Raw genomic sequence first — 19562 nt, forward strand, 5'->3', positions numbered from 1 at the left:
CATTGGAGATACTCAGGAAAACACAAGTAATTCTCCAAAATAGCTCAAGCTATCACCTCAAATACCATCTCCAGAGAAAAACAAAAGATGTTGGGGTTGAGGGAGCCAGTTATGAAAGGTTTTTGGGTAACACACAGTAAAGGTTGTAACAGGGTTGGTTCAAGTCCATGACTTCTCCATTGGTCAGTTTCTAGAGATTTAGTCATCCTCCCCCTCCTAGTGCAGAGGCAGACACTCTTACAAATGGAGATTTTCCTTACAAATGTAAATGTCTCCTACAAAAGGCAACCTTGGTTTTCAGAGCTTCTCCCTAGTCCAGTTTTTTTTTTTTAGAACATTAATCAGCCTAAGATAATTCTAATTCTTTTTTTTTTTTAAGATTTTTTAAATTTACTTGAGAGAGAGAGAGAGAGAGAGAGAGCACAAGAGGGGAGAGGGTCAGAGGGAGAAGCAGACTCCCTGCTGAGCAGGGAGCCCGATGCTGGACTCAACCCTGGGACTCCAGGATCATGACCTGAGCTGAAAGCAGTTGCTTAAGCAACTGAGCCACACAGGCACCCACCTAAGATAATTCTTATGCCTAAAAGGCATGTTTTGAGGTGGCAAATTCTGCTCTTCACTAGATAGTTCCACCATAGATCAAGGTCTGGAGAAAAGTTGGGGAGGAGTTTGAGTTGCAAAGTTGAGATAAGAGAAGAATCTGAATTTTGTAGAAGGGTCAGAGGCCACAGGGCAGGAAACTTATGTACCCCGTATCTACTGTTATCTTCCAGTGACTTTGGTTGTAGTTGATGTACACGTAAATTGCTTCATCCACCCTTTCTGACACCATCGTCAGATGGAAAGAAATCTTGGAGAAGCAGATTAGGTAAAACAAGGACCTATGCCTGATTCACTGATGCAATATTTCATCAAAAATCTGGTAATGATAAAATTTTAAATTACCTCCTAGTATTGCAATTGTCTCCTGAATTATATTTCTTCATCAGGATTGGATGTTGGGGTTCCTCTTCTCTGCTATTAGTTTTCTTTAAATATCTGATATTCCTTGGACATCTTTTATGAAGGACTACATCAAAATCGAGATGCTGTGAAAAGCAAATTTCCACAGCAATTACCTATGCCTGCATTAGACATCCATTTTGAACAGAAGGTATGGTTCTGTGTAAGTTGTTAGGACATTTCAACCAGCAGGCACCTACAAGTTGAGTATGCGGGAGGCATGCAGAAGTCATTGTTTCCTACACATGCTCAAGTAAGGAGGCTTACTCTAGGATTGGAATGCTGCCATTACTCACCCTCCCCAAGTAAAAATTCACTTTACCTTCATTCTTCCTATGGCACCTCAATATCCTCCCTAGGGAGCCACCCTAGGAATAAGATAATTTGTATCTTTGAAGAGTTATTCTTTTAGGCTTTACCCTTAGGTAAAGGTAAGTCCTAAGGGTAAAGCCTAAAAGCTATCTCAGTAACAGTTTAGCAGGAAGAAAGAAGGGGGGGCGGGGTTTGACCCAATGCAATTCTTAATGAATTAGCTTGATTGAGGATTGGCCCATTCCTTCTCTTTATCTCCTCCCATCCCCACCCACCCAAATCTGAGCCTTAAAACTTCTCCAGGATACCTTGGCTGTGATTATTTGATTTTTCTCTCAATCCAATTCCTTCTGCTTTATACCTTCCTGGAGTATCTCAAAACTCCTTTTGTTTTCCAAGCATTTTTATGACTTCACTCTTATATCATCTGCCATTGGAACCAAGAGAGAGGGGAAACAATCATGGCTGGCTGATTATATTCAACCTATCATCTGGAATTGAAGGGACCAGCATTAACATGAATATATAAAACTTTAGAAACCTACTAGTGGTACCAGTATCTTCTTTATTCTGTTTGGCAATGGTCTTTTTCCCCCAGTGTGTTCTTTTAATTGCTAAACAAATTGCCATTTCAGAAAACTAAAGTTAACAACTCCAGGAATATATAAATTTTTAGTTGTCCTTGGGCAACCTGAATTTTCACAGAACTAATCTCAGAATTGAAACTGAAATTCACAGCACAAAAATTGCCTAAGATCAACCATCAGATCAGGAGTTAATTATACCATTCTAGAGGACCAAAAAAAATCTCATGTCTACTTACTATATGCCCTATAGCACCCAATTCAAGATATATTCAATCTAAAAAACTTGAATTACAGAAATGTGTTCAAGATAAAGACTAAAAGTCATGCTTAATATATATAAATATATATATTTATATATATATATTGTTTTGCCTAGAAGCAAAAAAAGAGACAGATTTCATATGTTGATTTGTGTAGGGAGTATAGATTAAGCTATTGCATTGGTCATTTTTTAAGTACAGAAGTATAAGTTATGGAGGAAACTTCTATGTTGATTACTGGTCTAATTTCCAATACCTTATCTATCAAGCCACACAAGCACACACACCACATACACCCTTAGATTACGTATCTTTTTGATATTTAGTTTGTACCTTAAATGCGTAATGACTCAGGGTCCATTTTTTCCTTGCAAAAATTATGCCAAAGACTCAAAAGGGAGATTTTTTTAAAAAGAGAGAGAAAAAGAGAAAGAGAAAGAGAAAGAGGAAGAGAAAGAGGGGATTCAAATACATGTTCAGAATGGGGAAAACAAGGAATAATCAGGCCCTAAAGAAAAAAGGGACAGATGCTAATAATATAAAGTTAATCCTGACTTGAAAAATATTTTTTCTTGCCTCATGTGTTCTATTGATAGGATATAAACGATCCTTAGACCAAAATTCAAGGTATGGCTATTTTCTGATTATCAAACAAAAGCAGTAAGTATACCTTCCAGAAAATAATTAAGATACATAGATTTAATAGAATAATTTCATCTTCAGAGTTTTCAAATTGAAGATTATAATCAACAAATATAGCTTTATGCAATGTATCACCTTTTCCCCAATGAGGCCTAAAAGAGGAAAGAATACTTGCTCCTAGCAAGCAAATACAACAAAATTATAATTAACAAAATCTTTAAGCTACCAAAAAATTTGTGAGGGAAGGAGGATGATAAGAAAGTAACAGAAATTACCAAATATCAACCAAACAAGCCTAATTCAGGGTTTTCAGGTTATTCAAAAGTAACTTCTGGAATATGGTCTATGGTCAGCATAAGCAGTCCCATTGTTTATACATCCTCCATAGCTCTAGAATTACAGAATAAACTTTTAAGAATAAAATAAGAACCAAGAACATCATATTGTAAATATTATATTTCTCTCACTCACACACAATGTTGTATGAGACATTTACTAGTTTTAATATGTATCCATAGGATTAATACTCGTATGGAGTATAATGCAAAAAGTGCCAAACTAAAGAAGTCTATATGAAAACAAAAGCACACATTTCTTAGGATTTAAAAATATTGCACATAATAAGGTTGCACAGAAATTACTGGCTGTTTTTACAAACAGAATGAGGTATTAGTCAATCTCTAGATAAAGATGAGTGCAAAGAGGAGGAATCACACACACATAAAAAATACATAAATCCATGTAAGACTTGGAGCGCCAACAACAAAGAAAGAAATGTGAAATGATATATAAATTAGCTATGATTTCAACACTACAAAATCATTAGCCAGGGACCAAGCATGTAACAATCTCTTGGTAATATTTCAAAAGTTTTCAACTTTCTTTCAGCCAAATGGCTATGAGCAATACGATCATTTCATTTACTCCAATTTTACTGCAGAAAGGTATGGTTCCGTGGTAAATATTAAATCATGCCTTTCTAAAGTTTTCAGTGGAAAGATACTGCTATCCTTTGCTGAATGACTCAATTACAGTTTTGTGTACATTTAGCAACCCAAATCAGAGATGCTGCAGAGCATGCAATTTTAAATTAGCAAAGGTTTCACTGCAAAAACCATTCAAGTTCACACAATTTAAATCTACAATAAGTTTCAAAGTTTAACCTTTAAATATATATCAGGCAAACTCAAATCTTTTCTTGGTAATAAAACTGGCCTCGCAAGTAAGCCCAAGGGCAGGTAGAGAAAAAAGACCAGGCAGAATTATAGTATCTTTTTCTAAAGAATCTTTCCTAATCAGGGAAATTAATAATTAGCTATTTTCTACTAACTGAGTGTTGCTGAATTTGTCAAAAACATTTAAATACATTTAATATCTATATCAAGTTAAGTGAAATCATGCACTTGTCAAAATAGTTCACAGAAAATTGTTTTGCATCAAAGGATATTGAAGAAAAGTCAACTAGTTGGCTTTAGTGAGAACAGAAAAATAGTGAACTACTGTCCTGAACAGTCAGTGTATGTAGTAACCATATTTCCTCTTCGTTGAGTGACAGTCCTGCAGTGCTTGCTAGATCCGTGGAATCTATTTTCAGTCTGTACCGTATGCCGACTGGTGGTGTCAAAACCACTAAAAGAAAACATTTTCTCCATATCTTCAAACATGTCATCAAACAGTCCACCTCCAAAAGAAAACTCCTGGAAATGATGTCTTTGTCTACTGGAACCATCCTGGCGTGTCTGGAAATGATTCTCAAAATGCTTCTTGGACCGAGTGTTTTGGTTTTGACCAAAAAACCCAAAGTCTTTAAATAAGTCATCAAAATTGAAGTTAAATGATTGCTCAAAAGGACTTCCGTTACCTCTTTGTCCTTTACCATTAGTAAAAGCACTGTGTCCAAGTGTATCATACTCTTTTCGCCTATTAGCATCTGAGAGTGTTTCATATGCTGAAGAAAATAAAAATACTTTAGTAACTTATGCATATACCCAAACCTCTTCAAAATAAGTGAATTCAACTCTCTATTTTAGGGAAGGATTTCATACCACCGATAAAACCAAGACATTACAAACATAGGAAAAAAAGTTAAAATGAAAGTTACATAAGGCAGGGCTTTTGTCCTATTTACTGTATAGTATCAACTGTCAGAATAATGCCTGCCCCTAGTAAATATCCTAGTAAATATTTGTTAAATGAATGCTACCATCACTTACAAATAAGCATGTGGACAGCAATTATGCAGTTATTTCTCATATTATTTGGGTAAAAACATTACTTGTATTAAATAATGGTCCAATATAACCAATCAAGAATTCAGATTTTTCACTTCCTTACTAGTTGAAGTGTTAAAGTTTATCTCCAACTCTCTACTCAATTACCTCCACCACCATTAGTTACTGAATTCTCAGGTGGTCCAGTTTGTTTTAAAACTAGTCTTAAATCAAAATTTGTTTCATATTTTTCCTTCAAAGATAAATGTAGCTTTTAAATATAGATCAAGTGAAGAAAAAAACCAAAACATTTCAAAGTCTATTTAAGTTTTTTACCTTAGTGTTTTTGTATTTAATCTCCATACTTGGTAAAAACTATTCCATAAATTAGCTTCTAAGTTTTGGGTATCTAAAATTCCTTTTAACTTGGAAACAATAAGCAATTTCATACACAACAGAAGAATAAAGTGATACATTTTTAACAATTTAAGATCTATATGACAATAAAAATTTATTCTACCACTCAGCCATCCATCCTGGAATCAAAGTAATTGTGGTAGGAAGATAGTCTCAAGAATCTCACTTTATTTAAATGCAGACCCTGTTCTGCCACCCATCATCGCAGTATCTCCAAATATATACACTTCTTAGCTATCATTCTCCCTTACTAGTTAGTATCTGTGAGACCTCAGAGATAGCCATTTACTTACCTTCTGCAATCTCTCTGAATTTTGCTTCAGCATCAGGGCTCTTATTTTTGTCGGGATGGTACTTCATGGCCAACTTGTGAAAAGCTTTCTTGATTTGGCGCTCTGATGCTGATTTTGGCACACCTAAGATATCATAGTAACTTTTTGACGCCAAAATTAATTCCGTTATCATTAAAATGCAGATTGCAAAGACGAAAACTGACTGGGGAGTAGCCATTTCTAAAATCCTAAAAAAGAAAAAAAAAATTATCCATGAAGCTAATCTTAAGACTTTTTCTTTTAAAAGAAACCCAGTGGGGGGACGCCTGAGTGGCTCAGTCGGTTAAGCCACTGCCTTCGGCTCAGGTCATGATCCCAGGGTCCTGGGATCGAGTCCTGCATCAGACTCCTGGCTTGGCGGGAACCCTGCTTCTCTCTCTGCCTCTGCCTGCTTGTGCGCTTGTGCTCACTCACTCTCTCTCTCTCTCTCTCTGACAAATAAATAAAAATCTTAAAAAAAAAAAAGAAAGAAAGAAAGAAACCCAGTGGGGCGCCTGGATGGCTCAGTCCTTAAGCATCTGCCTTCAGCTCAGGTCATGATCCCAGGGTCCTGGGTTGAACCCAGCAGCATCTGGCTGCCTGCTCAGCGGAAAGCCTGCTTCTCCCTCTCCCATTCCCCCTGCTTGTGTTCTCTCTCACTGTGTCTCTTTCTATCAAATAAATAAATAAACTCTTAAAAAAAAAAAAAAAGAAACCCAGTAAACGTTTAGGATACAAGGTATACTTAATGCAGTATTAACATGTTAAGCATATAATAAATATCCTGTGCTTGTTCCCATGTTATTTCATTTCACAGGTTTTATTATCTGTATGTTGGTTGTAACTTTTTTTTTTTTTTTTTGACACAGAAACAGCAAGAGAGAGAACACAAGCAGGGGAGCAAGAGAGGGAGAGGGAGAAGCAGGCTTCCCACCAAGCAGGGAGCCGGAGGTGGTGCTCCATCCCAGGACTCCCCGGACTCTGGGATCATGACCTGAGCAGATGGCAGAAGCTTAAGACTGAGCCACCCAGGCGCCCCTGGTTGTAACCTTCTTAAATGCAAATGTTAATTCAACCAAATTGAGAAAAAAATCTTTCTTCACTTTACCTTTTCACTAATACTCTGTGGTCATACACAGAACAGTAACAAAAATATTCAATGACTGTTTTTTACCAATAGACACTGTGAAGACTCATCATTTGTAAACAATGTAAAAAGGGTGGAAAATCCGAATAATTTTAAGAAGGATGTCAATTTTCCTTTCAAGAATCCATATTCTAAAAGAGTTAAAAATAAAAGTATTTAACTTCAGGGGGAAAAAAAATTACATTACCAAGATAAACAGCCCAGTATGTGTGAATTGGTAATCCTCCCTCCCTAAGAAAGCACCAACTTCAGCTTTCATTTCAGCAAGGTCAGCAAGGATTGCAAACAGAGAATCTCAGTATCATGTTAATATTGACAATATGACAGAATGTAATGATTTTTTCATTGTAAGATCCCAAATATTTAACCAAAAACATGTATTAATGGGTTTTGTTAAAAACTCGTAATGGCGCGGTGCCTGGGTCGCTCAGTGGGTTAAAGCCTCTGCCTTCAGCTCAGGTCGTGATGTCAGGATCCTAGGATCCAACTCCACATAGGGCTCTCTGCTCGCAGGGAGCCTGCCTCCCCCCACCCGCCCTGCCTCTGTCTACTTGTGATCTCGCTCCTCTTGTCAAATACATAAATAAAATCTTAAAAACAAACAAACAAACAAAGACAAAAACCCCAAAAACTCGCAATGGAATTATTTCTGCTACGGCTACCAGAAAAATAAACTTTCATAGTCTGTACTTTAGATAAGTTAAATACTTATGTTCAAACTTCCCCGAAGTCATTTAAATATTTCCCTAACCTTAAATAAGTTTTACCTAAGAATTCAACTTAGAATTCTGGATAGTATAGATTTAATGACTTAGGATGCAAAACGAATGTGATCCTGTTTTTTGAACTCTGTACGAGGAGTTAACAACCTATGATGACATAACAAGGCTGACGAAAGACACTATGGTTTGTGGAAACTGCCTGCCTCCCTCTCCTGTGGCCTCTTCTGAGCGTAATTAGCAGATGGATTCCTCCTTTCCAAAGAGTAACTCATACTCACGGGTACTAAAGATCAAGTACAACCTCCTCGTTTAAAGAACGCAAACCGAGGGAGTACTGTGGCCGCCACCAAGACTGCAGGTACTTCTGTAGTCAAAGGACGAGTCTAACACTGACAGAGAGGCACACTGCTGGTTTTAATAAAGCTTACTCAACTGCTCAAGTTTATTATCTGACAATTTTTTAGTAGGCCCACTTTTGTATTATACTGACTTCTCCCCAAGAGGGACCCACGGGACGGCGGCCTGGGCCTTACTCCCAGAGCCGACCGCCGGCTGGGTTGCGCCGCCCAGCCTTCACCCCAAGACAACCGATACTCGTCCCTTCCGTCCAGGCACCGCCCTCACCGCTATTCTCCGCCCGGAGGCCAGCCCTAGGGGGAGCTGTCCGACGCCCGAAAAAGCCGGCTGCCAACCCAAAACACAAAACGCCCTTTTCTGTGGTTTGGTCCTCTCCTTTTTCCTAAACCCTCAACAACACCAGGCAGCCTGAAGCCCTTGCGACGACCGTGGCGGACGCCGGGGCCAAGTCAGGCCGCAAAGACCTGCCCAGGCCTCCAGGACGCTCTAAACACCCTCCGCGCGACCCCGGCCTCATCCCTCATCCGCACCCTCCGGCTGCTGCTGATCCTCCGCAGAAGAGGCGCCAGGAGACTGACGAGCGGCTCCACACGGCCCGGCCCCTCGCCCCGGTCTCCGAGGCCTCCCGCAGCCGGCGCGCGCCCCAATCCCGCTCGTACACAGACCTAGCACTCCTCCAGTCGCTGCCGCGTCCCCTCTCAACCCGCTTCCCACTGGCCGGCGGCCGCCGCTGCCGCCACCTCCCGAGAAGACCTACACGAAACGCTTCCCGATTGGCTCCTGCTACCCCACCTGACCCTGGCGCCCTACGCGCACGTGGAAAACTGTTGTTGCCGCTCAGCCTGTGCATCACTTCCGGCCCCAACCTCCAGAAAGGGTGGTGCTGAAGCCAGCAGAAGCGGAAGTGAGTCAACGATTGCGACGCCTTTCCGCTCGGCAGATTCTAGCGCAGGCGCAGTGCTTCGTGAGGCCTGGATTTGCCCATGCATCTTGGCGAGGGGGTTCCTGGGCCCTGTCGTAGGCCCTGATTTTGGGGGCTCCACCCGAGCGATGCCTAGGTATTGCGCAGCGATTTGCTGTAAGAACCGTCGGGGACGAAACAGTAAAGACCGGAAGCTGAGTTTTTATCCGTAAGTTGTCCTTGGAGCAGAAGCCTCAGCCTTACCTTTGGACCACGGTTCTGTGGCGTCTGGGGCTAGGGTTTGAGGTGTCTGGAATTCGTTCTCTGTTCTCCCAGCGTGGTCCTTCACTGCGCCGGAGGAGGACGTGAAGGCTCGAATTTAGTTTACCTAGAAATGGGTCCTAACCGAGCAAGGTCACGGGGCTGTTGGCGAGGTGTAGGAGCCTTTTGAGGGTATTAAAGAAGCCCTTAAAAATGTGCAGTTTGGGCGGTGCTCCGTGGTTTTCGGAGTGTTTCCGCCACCTCAGCTGATGTCCTATGTCATAAAGGGCGTTAACCACCACCTAAGGTACACCTCAAACCTGCCAAGCGGCAAGGTGCATCCAAACAGCTAACCTGCTCCTTCTGTGAGGTTACATAGATGTTTCTTAATTACATTTTTCTTCCGAGGAAACTAAGGGCTTTCAGAAAGGTTATCGAAAGTTTTGTGAGAGAGCCAGAATTACAATCTATCTCCTGCTCAGGGCTCTCTATATACCCTTCATTCGTACAGAGAACAGGGTAACTGTTGTGCCAAATTCCTACTGCCAGGAAATAGTTCCGTGAAACCACAGAAGTACTCATTTTTATTTAGAAGAACAGGGAAACAGTATTGTGTAGGAATTTAGAGTCCAGGCTCCAGAGCCAGACTCAGTAGGTTCAAAACCTGGCTCCATTAGTCTGTAGCTGACTGTCTTTCTGCAAATTATTTGAACTCTCTATGCCTAAGATCTTTCACCTGTAAAGTGGAGATGTTAATCGTACCTACTTCATTTAATGTGTAAATAGGTAAAGGAGCACTTGACATTCAGTACGTGCTTAATATACATGAGAATCAACATATTTACAACACTCTATTTCCTTTTTTTCTTGTTTGTGAAAATAATTCATTTAGTAATAATTCATTTACCTGGTCGTCTTTTACTCTCTCAGATTTTTTCCAGCTATTTTGTGAAGCCCGTTTATCTTTAGACCAGAAGCTCTCTGTTGATGGACATGGTTGCTTTCCATTATCTTTTTTTTTTTTTAAGATTTTATTTATTTATTTGACGGAGATCACAAGTAGGCATAGAGGCAGGCAGAGAGAGGAAGGGAAGCCGACTCCCTGCTGAGCAGAGAGCCCAATGCGGGGCTCGATCCCAGGACCCTGAGACCATGACCTGAGTTTAAGGCAGAGGCTTTAACCCACTGAGCCACCCAGGCGCCCCTGCTTCTCATTATCTTAACTAGTGGGGAAAAAGCTGATAACCTGAGATAATTCACATGTGGCAGTATTTCCAGGATTGTTTCCCAGTTGAAGCCCACAAGATGCAGAGAGGGGTTTTGGGAGAAATGCTAGTATCTCGAAAGCTATGGCTCCTAAAGGTTTGTAACAAAAAAATCATGTGGAACTTGATTTAACCCCATTTCCCAGATTTATTCAGCCTTCATTTGGGGCGGGGGTGGGGGGATGACCAAACCCTGACTCTCAGCTTCTTTAAATCTTTCCATAGTTACCGTTTTTAAGGAGGGAAAAATAATAATGTCAGAGGAAGTCAATTATAAAGATTTTTTTCCCTCAAAATGTAAATTTACTGAAAGTGGATTTTTTATGAATTTTTTTATTTCCATGTGTAATCTGCAAAGTAAAAGTTGTATCAGTTTTAGTCCCCTAATAGCACCAGACTTGAAGAATTGAATTTGTTAATGCTAACACTGTAGCAAGCTGTACTGTATATAAATTTGAGAATTCAGCTTATGTGTGCATATAGTGTTGAGTTTATACTGTGATTATTTTGTGCCTTTGGGGGAATTAATAAGCTGGTGAAACAAAATTACTGAACAAAACGAACTACTGCAAAGATACTAAGTTGTTTAGGAAACCTATTCCAGAAGATTGCTTAGAGGTTTACGTGCTGAGAAAGCATTGCATTCCAGTTACAAACAAGGATATTCATAGAGTGATTTTTTTTTTTAAAGATTTATTTTTTTGACAGATAGAGATTACAAGTAGGCAGAGAGGCAGGCAGAGAGAGAGAGAGAGGAGGAAGCAGGCTCCCAGCCAAGCAGAGAGCCCGATGCGGGGCTTGATCCCAGGACCCTGGGATCAGGACCTGAGCCGAATGCAGAGGCTTTAACCCGCTGAGCCACCCAGGCGCCCCTCATAGAGTGATTTTTAAAAATTGTTTGGTAATATAGTATACAGGAACAATAGAAATAATTTACAGACAGCATCCTTGTACTTGAGATTACATGTAAAAATATTGTAAAGGGCATATTCTCAGTTTAGATATAGCAGTAAAAGTATGTACTTTTCTATGGCTAACAGAGTTCAGGTCCTCTGAAAAAACTCTTTGTCTTTAAATGCCTTTTCTGGTTATGTCTCTTATAACCTGAATTCTTGATGTGTGCAAGGTTAAGGAATTTTCAAACATGTATGAATGTTGTATCTGTGGTGAGAACTTCAAAGATAGATCATTGATTTTTCCATATAAGGGTATCGGGGTTAAAAATTATTTCCTATAAAGAACCCATACTCCCTTTTCCTTAGCATCTTACAAAGTTATCAATATTTGCTGGGATGGGGGAAGACATGCTATTATAAACCATAAACTAAATGGCCGGGATTGAAGGGAATGTGTAATTGCTGCTTTTTGTATGAGAAACCTTAAGTTACCATTTTTTTTTAAATAGTGTATTAGACTGTCTCATAAAATCATTGAAAGAAACAAATAGTGTTAACTGTTTAATACAGTTTTAACTGAAACCTCTTTAGACTGGTAGGAAAAAGTTTTCTCTCAGATTTTTTTCATTAGCCCAGTGTTGCCTATAAAATACATTTCAGTGTGTTAGCACCAACTCTAAATAAAGGTTATTGTCGGCACAGGAACAACACATATAAAGAACTGTCTTACCTTTCTCTCTATTTTCTCCTTCATTTATTTCATGTTATAGAATATCTGAGTGTTCTTTATAACATGTTTAGTTCTTGTGTCAGTTTTCTTTCAAAACGTGAATTTTAGGGTTCTCAGTTTAGAAATACTAGACTAAATTACATGGGGGTAGAATTGAGGCTGACTGTAGTAAAGGGAATAGAATATTAGTGGTTTTATAAGATGTAGTAGTGATTGTCAATTAAATCACTTGTTTGAACTAACTTCTTATTTTTTAAATGTTAGTAAGAGCCTAAAGTTCAGTACTTCCTTGAATTATAGACAGGACACCATTTCATTTATTGTGTCAGTATAGATTACATTTGAATGGGACTTTGTAATTTATATAGTTCCAGGCAAAATACACAACAAAATAAAAATAAAATATAATCCACAGAAAATATGAGTAGATTTTATCCTTTGTTGGAACACATATTTTACTCAAAGGGACTCGTTATGTTTTACCAGCCTTTTTTTTTTTTTTTTAAGATGTTTATTTAGAAGGAGAGAGCACACATGTGCATGAAGTGTGCAGGAGCAGGGGGAGGGATAGAGGGAGAGAAAGAGAATCTCAAGCAGGCTCCAGGCTCAGTGCAGAGCCTAATGTGGGGCTTGATCCATAACCCCAAGATCATGACCTATACAGAAATCAAGAGTCAGATGCTCGACTGACTGAGCCACCCAGGTGCCCTTACCAGCCATTCTTCTGAAAAGCTTTGTCTTAGAGCTTAGTCATCTTTACTGTAGAGATGATGTAGTGATGCCATGAAGATGCTTTTACCTGGTGTGGATGGTTGCCCTGCTTTTTTGCAGCACTCAATGCATAGATTACCTATATATGCAGTCCTGGAATTTGCAAAAAATACAGCAAAGTTTTCCTTTTTTAATTTCAGGTTTCCTCTACATGACAAAGAAAGACTTGAAAAATGGTTAAAGAATATGAAACGAGATTCATGGGTACCCAGTAAATACCAGTTCCTGTGTAGTGACCATTTTACTCCTGACTCTCTTGACGTCAGATGGGGTATTCGATATTTGAAACAAACTGCAATTCCAACAATATTTTCTTTGCCTGAAGACAATCAGGTATTGGAGGAAGTACATAGGGGAGTGGGGGATAATGCTGAGCAGGGTGATAGGTTGCAGGGTGGCAGGTAATGAGTTTAAGGGAGGGAGCGGGAAAGGTGACTGCTGGGAAAACATAAGGAAAATAAATTTACACTTTCACTAAAAGTATGGTAATTTTAAAAATTTTAAACCATTAAAAAAATTTAAACTGAAGAACAAAAGATAACATACATAAATCATTTAAGTTATTAACATAAGTTAATGATCTAAGATTTTGTTACCAGTCTTTGAGTGATCTGAAATATTTCCATCATGTATTAAATATGCTTAATACTTTTTAAAAAACACTTTAAAGTATGTATGGTTTGTTATATGCTTAGAACATTTTTTAACTGTGTAAATTGACCAATATACTGCTCAAAGTTATAATTAAATATTCAGAACTGACTAATAAGAGAATGAGGTTAGTGAGGACATCTTTAGAATTTGAAAATGTTATTTTCTAGGAAAAAGACTCTTCCAAAAAAAAATCTCAGAAGAAAAAATTAGATGATGAGAAAGAAGTGTGCCTAAAACCCAAGTCACAAGAATCATTTGCACCAAATGAGCTAAAGGAAAATACAGTTAATACAGATATTCTCCCTGAACACACAGAATTACTTAATTCATCTACCTGGGTGAAGCTACCAGCTCCAAAACCAGAAGGTATACAAAATAACATATTAACTCTTAATCTGGTTAAACAAGATATTAAAAAACCAGTATCTACCTTGGAAACATCAGTTACCCAAGACATAGATATAGGTGGTTTTCACACATCTTTTGAGAATCTAAATTCTACAACTATCACTTTGACAACTTCAAATTCAGAAGATATTCAGCCATCTTTGGAAACCCAAGAAGTGTTTGAAATAACTACAAATCATCTTGCTACCCAAAACTTTACAAATAATTCCATGGAAATTAAGTCAGCACAGGAAAGTCCACTCTTATTCAGCACAATTACTAACACAGTTGAAGAATTAAATGCAAATAAAGAATCTGTTATTGCCATTTTTGTACCCACAGAAAATTCCAAACCAATTAATTCTTTTGTATCTACTGAAAAAGAAACCGTGGAAATGGGAGATCTAGACCTTGAAGGCTACTTATATAAGGATGTAGACTATGAGACAGAAGTCTTACAAATTGAACATTCTTACTGCAGACAAGATATCAATAAGGAACATCTCTGGCGGAAAGTCTCTAAGCTACACTCAAAAATAACTCTTCTTGAGCTACAGGAACAACAAACTCTTGGAAGATTGAAGTCTTTGGAAGCTCTTATACGGCAGTTAAAACAGGAAAACTGGCTATCTGAAGAAAATGTCAAGATTACAGAAAACCATTTCACAACATATGAGGTTACTATGATATAGAGTGTAAAGAAGTTTTAACGCTATGACTTATATGAGCTTTTGCAGCCAAACCAAATTACATGTAAAGTGAACTTTTTCCTGTGTAAGTTCTCATCTTAAGCTAAGAAAGTGTTCTAATGTTAAAAACTGCATCCTGTTCTTGTAATGTTCATTTTTAAGAAAAACTAGAGAGTTATTGGGCTGTAGAGAACAAATTTCTGTACTTGGTAATCTTCCAAATTGAAGTAGAGTGAATAAATAATATGATTCATAAAATGAGAGAACATGAATATGTTGAAGGGAGCCCAGAAAAGAAATTAGGCCCAGGTAGCCGTCCTGGTTCTACCATTGGCATATCACATGGGCAAATTACTATTGAGCCTCAGTCTGTAATCTGTAAAATAAGGGTACTTATTAATCTAGTCTGTTTAGTTTCTTTTCTTTCTATTAAGATAACTTTCTTAATAGAACAACTTTTTTATAAGGTAATATATACATACATAATACTATATGTTGGCTAGTATTTGATGTTATTTACTGTTGGATTATCCTCAAAATTGAATTCCGTGATGTTTGATTGTTGACTATAGTTATTTGTAATAATAAAGGAAAGTACTCCTTTTATTATTTATTCCAGTTTAACTAAAATAACCATCCATTAGCCCAGTTCGTAGGAGAGGTACTTAAAGCTTAAAACAGTATGTTATTTCAGTACTTTATATGTAGCCGACCATCATAATACATAGTCACTTAATCTTAACATTCTGTATTTAAGGGTATAATTTATAAACCAAAAGTTTTAATGAAGTTAATTTTTTAAAAATCTATATATTACTGTATTTCAGAAATCAGCTTTTATCTATTTAATGTGTAGCTTTTTAAAATGTGTGCTTTATTTTTAAAATTACAGAATGATAGAGTAGTACTTGATATTATACATGCCCACTTATGTATATTTTATTAAAATTTATAAGCAAGAAACTATAGATAAGTGGTAATGTTCTTAGACACGTAGAAAGGAATGATGGTGATATAAATAAAAATACTGCTCTCTCCGTATGAATTTTTTTAAATGTGAAAGCAGACTTAGTGGGAACAACAGAAATGTGAAAAATAATGATCTTCTAAAATTGGCAGTTAGGGCGCCTGGGTGGCTCAGTGGGTTAAGCCGCTGCCTTCGGCTCAGGTCATGATCTCAGGGTCCTGGGATCGAGTCCCACATCGGGCTCTCTGCTCGGCGGGGAGCCTGCTTCCCTCTCTCTCTCTCTGCCTGCCTCTCTGCCTACTTGTGATCTCCTGTCTCTCGCTGTCAAATAAATAAATAAAAAAAAAAAAATCTTTAAAATTGGCAGTTAATACAATTAAATGTTACTGGTTATATTATTGAGCAAGTTCCTATCAGCCTGATTCATACTTTTATCATATTGTTTTATAAAAAATACTACTAACTGTCTCGGAGGTTTTTGAGAATTCTGTGAGTAACATGTTTTTGGTTCTGGAAAATAGGAGGTGCTCAATAAATATAAGTTGACTGTGTAGCAAATAGTATACTGATTATTTTGTAAATTTATGGTGATTATTTTTAGCCACACTTTAGTTTTTTCAAGCTAATAAAATTAATTGTTATTATTTAAATAAGTGCTAAATACAAATGTTGATTTAAAGATATCTTTTGTTATGTGACCATGGGAGGAAAACAGACCCTTAAATTTTTGCATAAATTATGTGCAGATAATTGGTAGAGTTAATAAGATGTTTTTAAGTATTCCCATGTTGTATTTTACAGTACTTCTTTAAAATAAATAGTACAGATGAAAATAACCTGAATAAGTCACTATAAAATATGTTCCAATTCTGTTTTTAATTGTGTAGATTGTGTTTTCTCTTTAAGATTGTAGTTTACTCAGGAATAATTTAAACTAGTTGTGTTTCTTTAATCTTAATAAATTATAAATATTTAAGATATTTACTTGGCTTGCCTATATTCAGTTCAGGATGTTTCCAACCTGTTAATTTCTAAATATATTTGGGGGTTCTGCCCAACTTTTTTTCTTAGTTGGATTATTATAGGGTCTCTTAACTAATCTTGCCAATATTTTCAGTCCCTTCCATATCATTCTGTATTCTGCTGTCAGCTTTTTACTTCAGCTGTAGATCTAACTATATCATCCACTCATTACTTAACTTTCCCAACTCAGAAATCTGAAATTACCCTTGAATACCTACAGAATAAAACCAAACTTGTTACCATATATGGTCCTCTGTGATGTGCTTCATCCTGTGTACTAGCCACAGTGGACTACTTAGCATTTTATGTAGCATTTTCCAAACATGCCATGCAGGTGACTTTCTTCATGCTTATTTTATTCCCTAAATTCAGCCAGTCAAAATTGCAGCTTTGGTTAAATTTTGTTTCTTTTTCTGGGGCGCCTGGGTGGCTCAGTGAGTTAAAGCCTCTGCCTTCGGCTCAGGTCATGATCCCAGGGTCCTGGGATCGAGCCCCCCAGGGAACCTGCTTCCTCCTCTCTCTCTGCCTGCCTCTCTGCCTAGTTGTGATTTCTCTCTGTCAAATAAATAAAATATTTAAAAAAAATTTTTTTTTGTTTCTTTTTTTTCCAGTCAAAATTGTTTTCTTTCTGCTCCTCCAGGGCTTTGTTTTATAACATTGTAACAGTGTTTGCCTTTACACTTTCTTGTATCAGATATCTATGCCTGTTCTACTAGATTGTAAGCTTTTTAAAGCAGGGTTTTCATTAATCACTAGTTTCTTTGACAATATAATTTACTCAATAAATGTTTGGATGAATATTTTGAATTTGCCTACTTGTTTCTTGTCACTTAAAATCAAGAACCTTTTTACAAGATGGGTCCTTGATACCTTTAGAATGTTTAGGGAAGGACATAGATCTTCACATAATCTTTGAAAATTCCATGTCTTCAGTGGACAGTATAATTTACCAAGTATCTGCTATGCCATCTATGAATTGATTTTCTTGTGGAAGGCTATTGCCACTCCAAAATATTTTCTGCTTTCTATCCTATATAATTAAAAAGGAAGTAAGTCCAAATATGGCTATAGAATGTGTCTTATTCTACATTCTCTTGTGTATTCTATTCCCTTAACAAGAGGTGGAATTTATTTCTCTACCTATTTTAATCTGGTGGGCTATGTGAATCCTTTGACCAATAAAATACAGTGAAAGTGATACAGCCAGCCAATCTTAGACCTTAACTGGCCTGGCAGCTTTCACTTCCTCTTTGGAACAGTATCTTGGAATGCCACGTGCCCTACAAAATGTGTGATAACCCTGAGACCATGCTGGAAAAGCCAAAGCCACATGGAGAGGCTCTAGAAAATGATACATCAGACACATTAGTGAAGAAGCCAAGAAGCAACTCAGTTTCTATTACAGAATCGTGAAAGACAGTAATTGAAGTCAACAAATCCTGGAATTTGAGGAGAGGGTGTGAAGACATGTTAAAAAAAATGCAATTAATATTAACAAGTCATCCCACAGAGCTTGGCCTTTTCTAAACTGTCAAAAAAGATTTTATTCTCTAGAGAGGATGAAACAGAAGTTCTTCAGAAAAGATAATGGGCAGAGATGCCATACTGAAAACAGGTATTAAATGTCAGTTTGTAAGCTGAATTATGAGCTCCAACCCAGCCTCTTTCACGTACTTGGTTTCCAGAACTATGGCAACCAAACTTACACCCTCTAGTTTTCTCTTGGGAATTTGACACACACATGAGAAAAGAACCAGATTTCACATCGGAGATTCTGAGTCCAGCTAAGCCACTGCAGCAATGATAATTCACCTTTATTGCAGCAAAATCACTTAAGAAGTTTTAAATTTTTTTCCTTACCCAAACTAGCTAAATCATTCTGGTATAAAACCTGAGTACCTGTGATTTAAAAATTTCTCTCTGATCTTTCTCGTATACAGCAAAAGGTGAGAATCATTGCTTTATAGTAAAGCTTATGGAAATGATTTATCCCTGAGTACAGAGATTTTCATCATTGTCCTGCAAACTGACAGTCAATAGTCAACTGAAAGTTAATAGTAAAGATAGCATCAGACACATGAAAAAATGTTCATCATCACTAGCCATCAGGGAGATTCAAATTCAAACCACATTGAGATATCACCTTACACCAGTTAGAATGGCCAAAATTAGCAAGACAGGAAACAATGTGTGTTGGAAAGGATGTGGAGAAAGGGGAACCCTCTTACACTGTTGGTGGGAATGCAAGTTGTGCAGCCAATTCGGAGAACAGTGTGGAGATTCCTTGAGAAATTAAAAATTGATCTTCCCTATGACCCTGCAATTGCACTACTGGGTATTTACCCCAAAGATACAGATGTAGTGAAAAGAAGGGCCATCAGTACCCCAATGTTCATAGCAGCAGTGGCCATGGTTGCCAAACTGTGGAAAGAACCAAGATGCCCTTCAATGGACGAATGGATAAGGAAGATGTGGTCTATATACACTATGGAGTATTATGCCTACATCAGAAAAGATGAATACCCAACTTTTGTATCAACATGAATGGGACTGGAAGAGATTATGCTGAGTGAAATAAGTCAAGCAAAGAGAGTCAATTCTCATATGGTTTCACTTACTTGTGGAGCATAACAAATATGGAGGACATTGGGAGATGGAGAGGAGAAGGGAGTTGAGGGAAATTGGAGGGGAGATGAACCATGAGAGACTATGGACTCTGAAAAACAATCTGAGGGTTTTGAAGGGGCAGGGGGTAGGAGGTTGGGCTAACCTGGTGGTGGGTATTATGAAGGGCAGGTATTGCATGGAGCACTGGGTGTGGTGCATAAACAATGAATTCTGTTACACTGAAAAGAAATTAAATTTTTAAAAAAAGATAGCAAATAAAATAAAGCTGCAATTTAGATAAAACACTAAGTAGAAGAAACGTTAGGGGAAAGAATCCAACTATAGCAAACATTTACTGAGAAGTATGTTGCATGCTAGAAAACAAAAGCAGTACTTTTTTTTTAAAAGACGAATATTAATGAAAATAAAAAGAGCTCTAGTAAT

At 37.8% G+C, this 19562-nt stretch overlaps 2 protein-coding genes across 3 annotated transcripts; one reads left to right on the top strand and one right to left on the bottom strand.

Annotated features, from left to right (window-relative positions):
* Positions 1-3241: 3241 nt before the first annotated feature.
* Positions 3242-8739, bottom strand: DNAJB9 (DnaJ heat shock protein family (Hsp40) member B9). 2 transcript variants are annotated; one of them, XM_046021428.1, is made up of 3 exons: positions 8633-8739; positions 5724-5950; positions 3242-4751 (listed from the first exon to the last, which is right to left on the bottom strand). In XM_046021428.1, the coding sequence occupies exons 2-3, from the start codon at positions 5938-5940 to the stop codon at positions 4300-4302; spliced, it is 669 nt and encodes a 222-aa protein (XP_045877384.1). In that variant the 5' UTR covers positions 5941-5950; positions 8633-8739; the 3' UTR covers positions 3242-4299. The 2 variants fall into 2 exon arrangements, with proteins under 2 accessions (XP_045877384.1, XP_045877383.1); XM_046021427.1 differs by lacking the exon at positions 8633-8739 and adding an exon at positions 8498-8629.
* Positions 8740-8899: 160 nt separating this feature from the next.
* Positions 8900-15632, top strand: THAP5 (THAP domain containing 5). Its single transcript, XM_046021363.1, has 3 exons — positions 8900-9097; positions 12932-13124; positions 13613-15632. The coding sequence occupies exons 1-3, from the start codon at positions 9018-9020 to the stop codon at positions 14522-14524; spliced, it is 1185 nt and encodes a 394-aa protein (XP_045877319.1). The 5' UTR covers positions 8900-9017; the 3' UTR covers positions 14525-15632.
* The last annotated feature ends 3930 nt before the right edge of the window (positions 15633-19562 follow it).

Source organism: Meles meles, chromosome 10 (assembly GCF_922984935.1).
Source record: "Meles meles chromosome 10, mMelMel3.1 paternal haplotype, whole genome shotgun sequence".
Taxonomy (NCBI): Eukaryota; Metazoa; Chordata; class Mammalia; order Carnivora; family Mustelidae; genus Meles; species Meles meles.

What these genes read in the sequence shown, in the direction of transcription:
- DNAJB9 (XM_046021428.1), bottom strand. Translation starts at nt 5,940, where the DNA reads ATGGCTACTCCCCAGTCAGTTTTCGTCTTTGCAATCTGCATTTTAATG. An exon ending in ATTCAGAGAGATTGCAGAAG is followed by an intron (nt 4,752 to 5,723) that starts GTAAGTAAATGG and finishes TATTTTCTTCAG; the next exon opens with CATATGAAACACTCTCAGAT.
- THAP5 (XM_046021363.1), top strand. Translation starts at nt 9,018, where the DNA reads ATGCCTAGGTATTGCGCAGCGATTTGCTGTAAGAACCGTCGGGGACGA. An exon ending in CGGAAGCTGAGTTTTTATCC is followed by an intron (nt 9,098 to 12,931) that starts GTAAGTTGTCCT and finishes TTTTAATTTCAG; the next exon opens with GTTTCCTCTACATGACAAAG. An exon ending in CTTTGCCTGAAGACAATCAG is followed by an intron (nt 13,125 to 13,612) that starts GTATTGGAGGAA and finishes GTTATTTTCTAG; the next exon opens with GAAAAAGACTCTTCCAAAAA.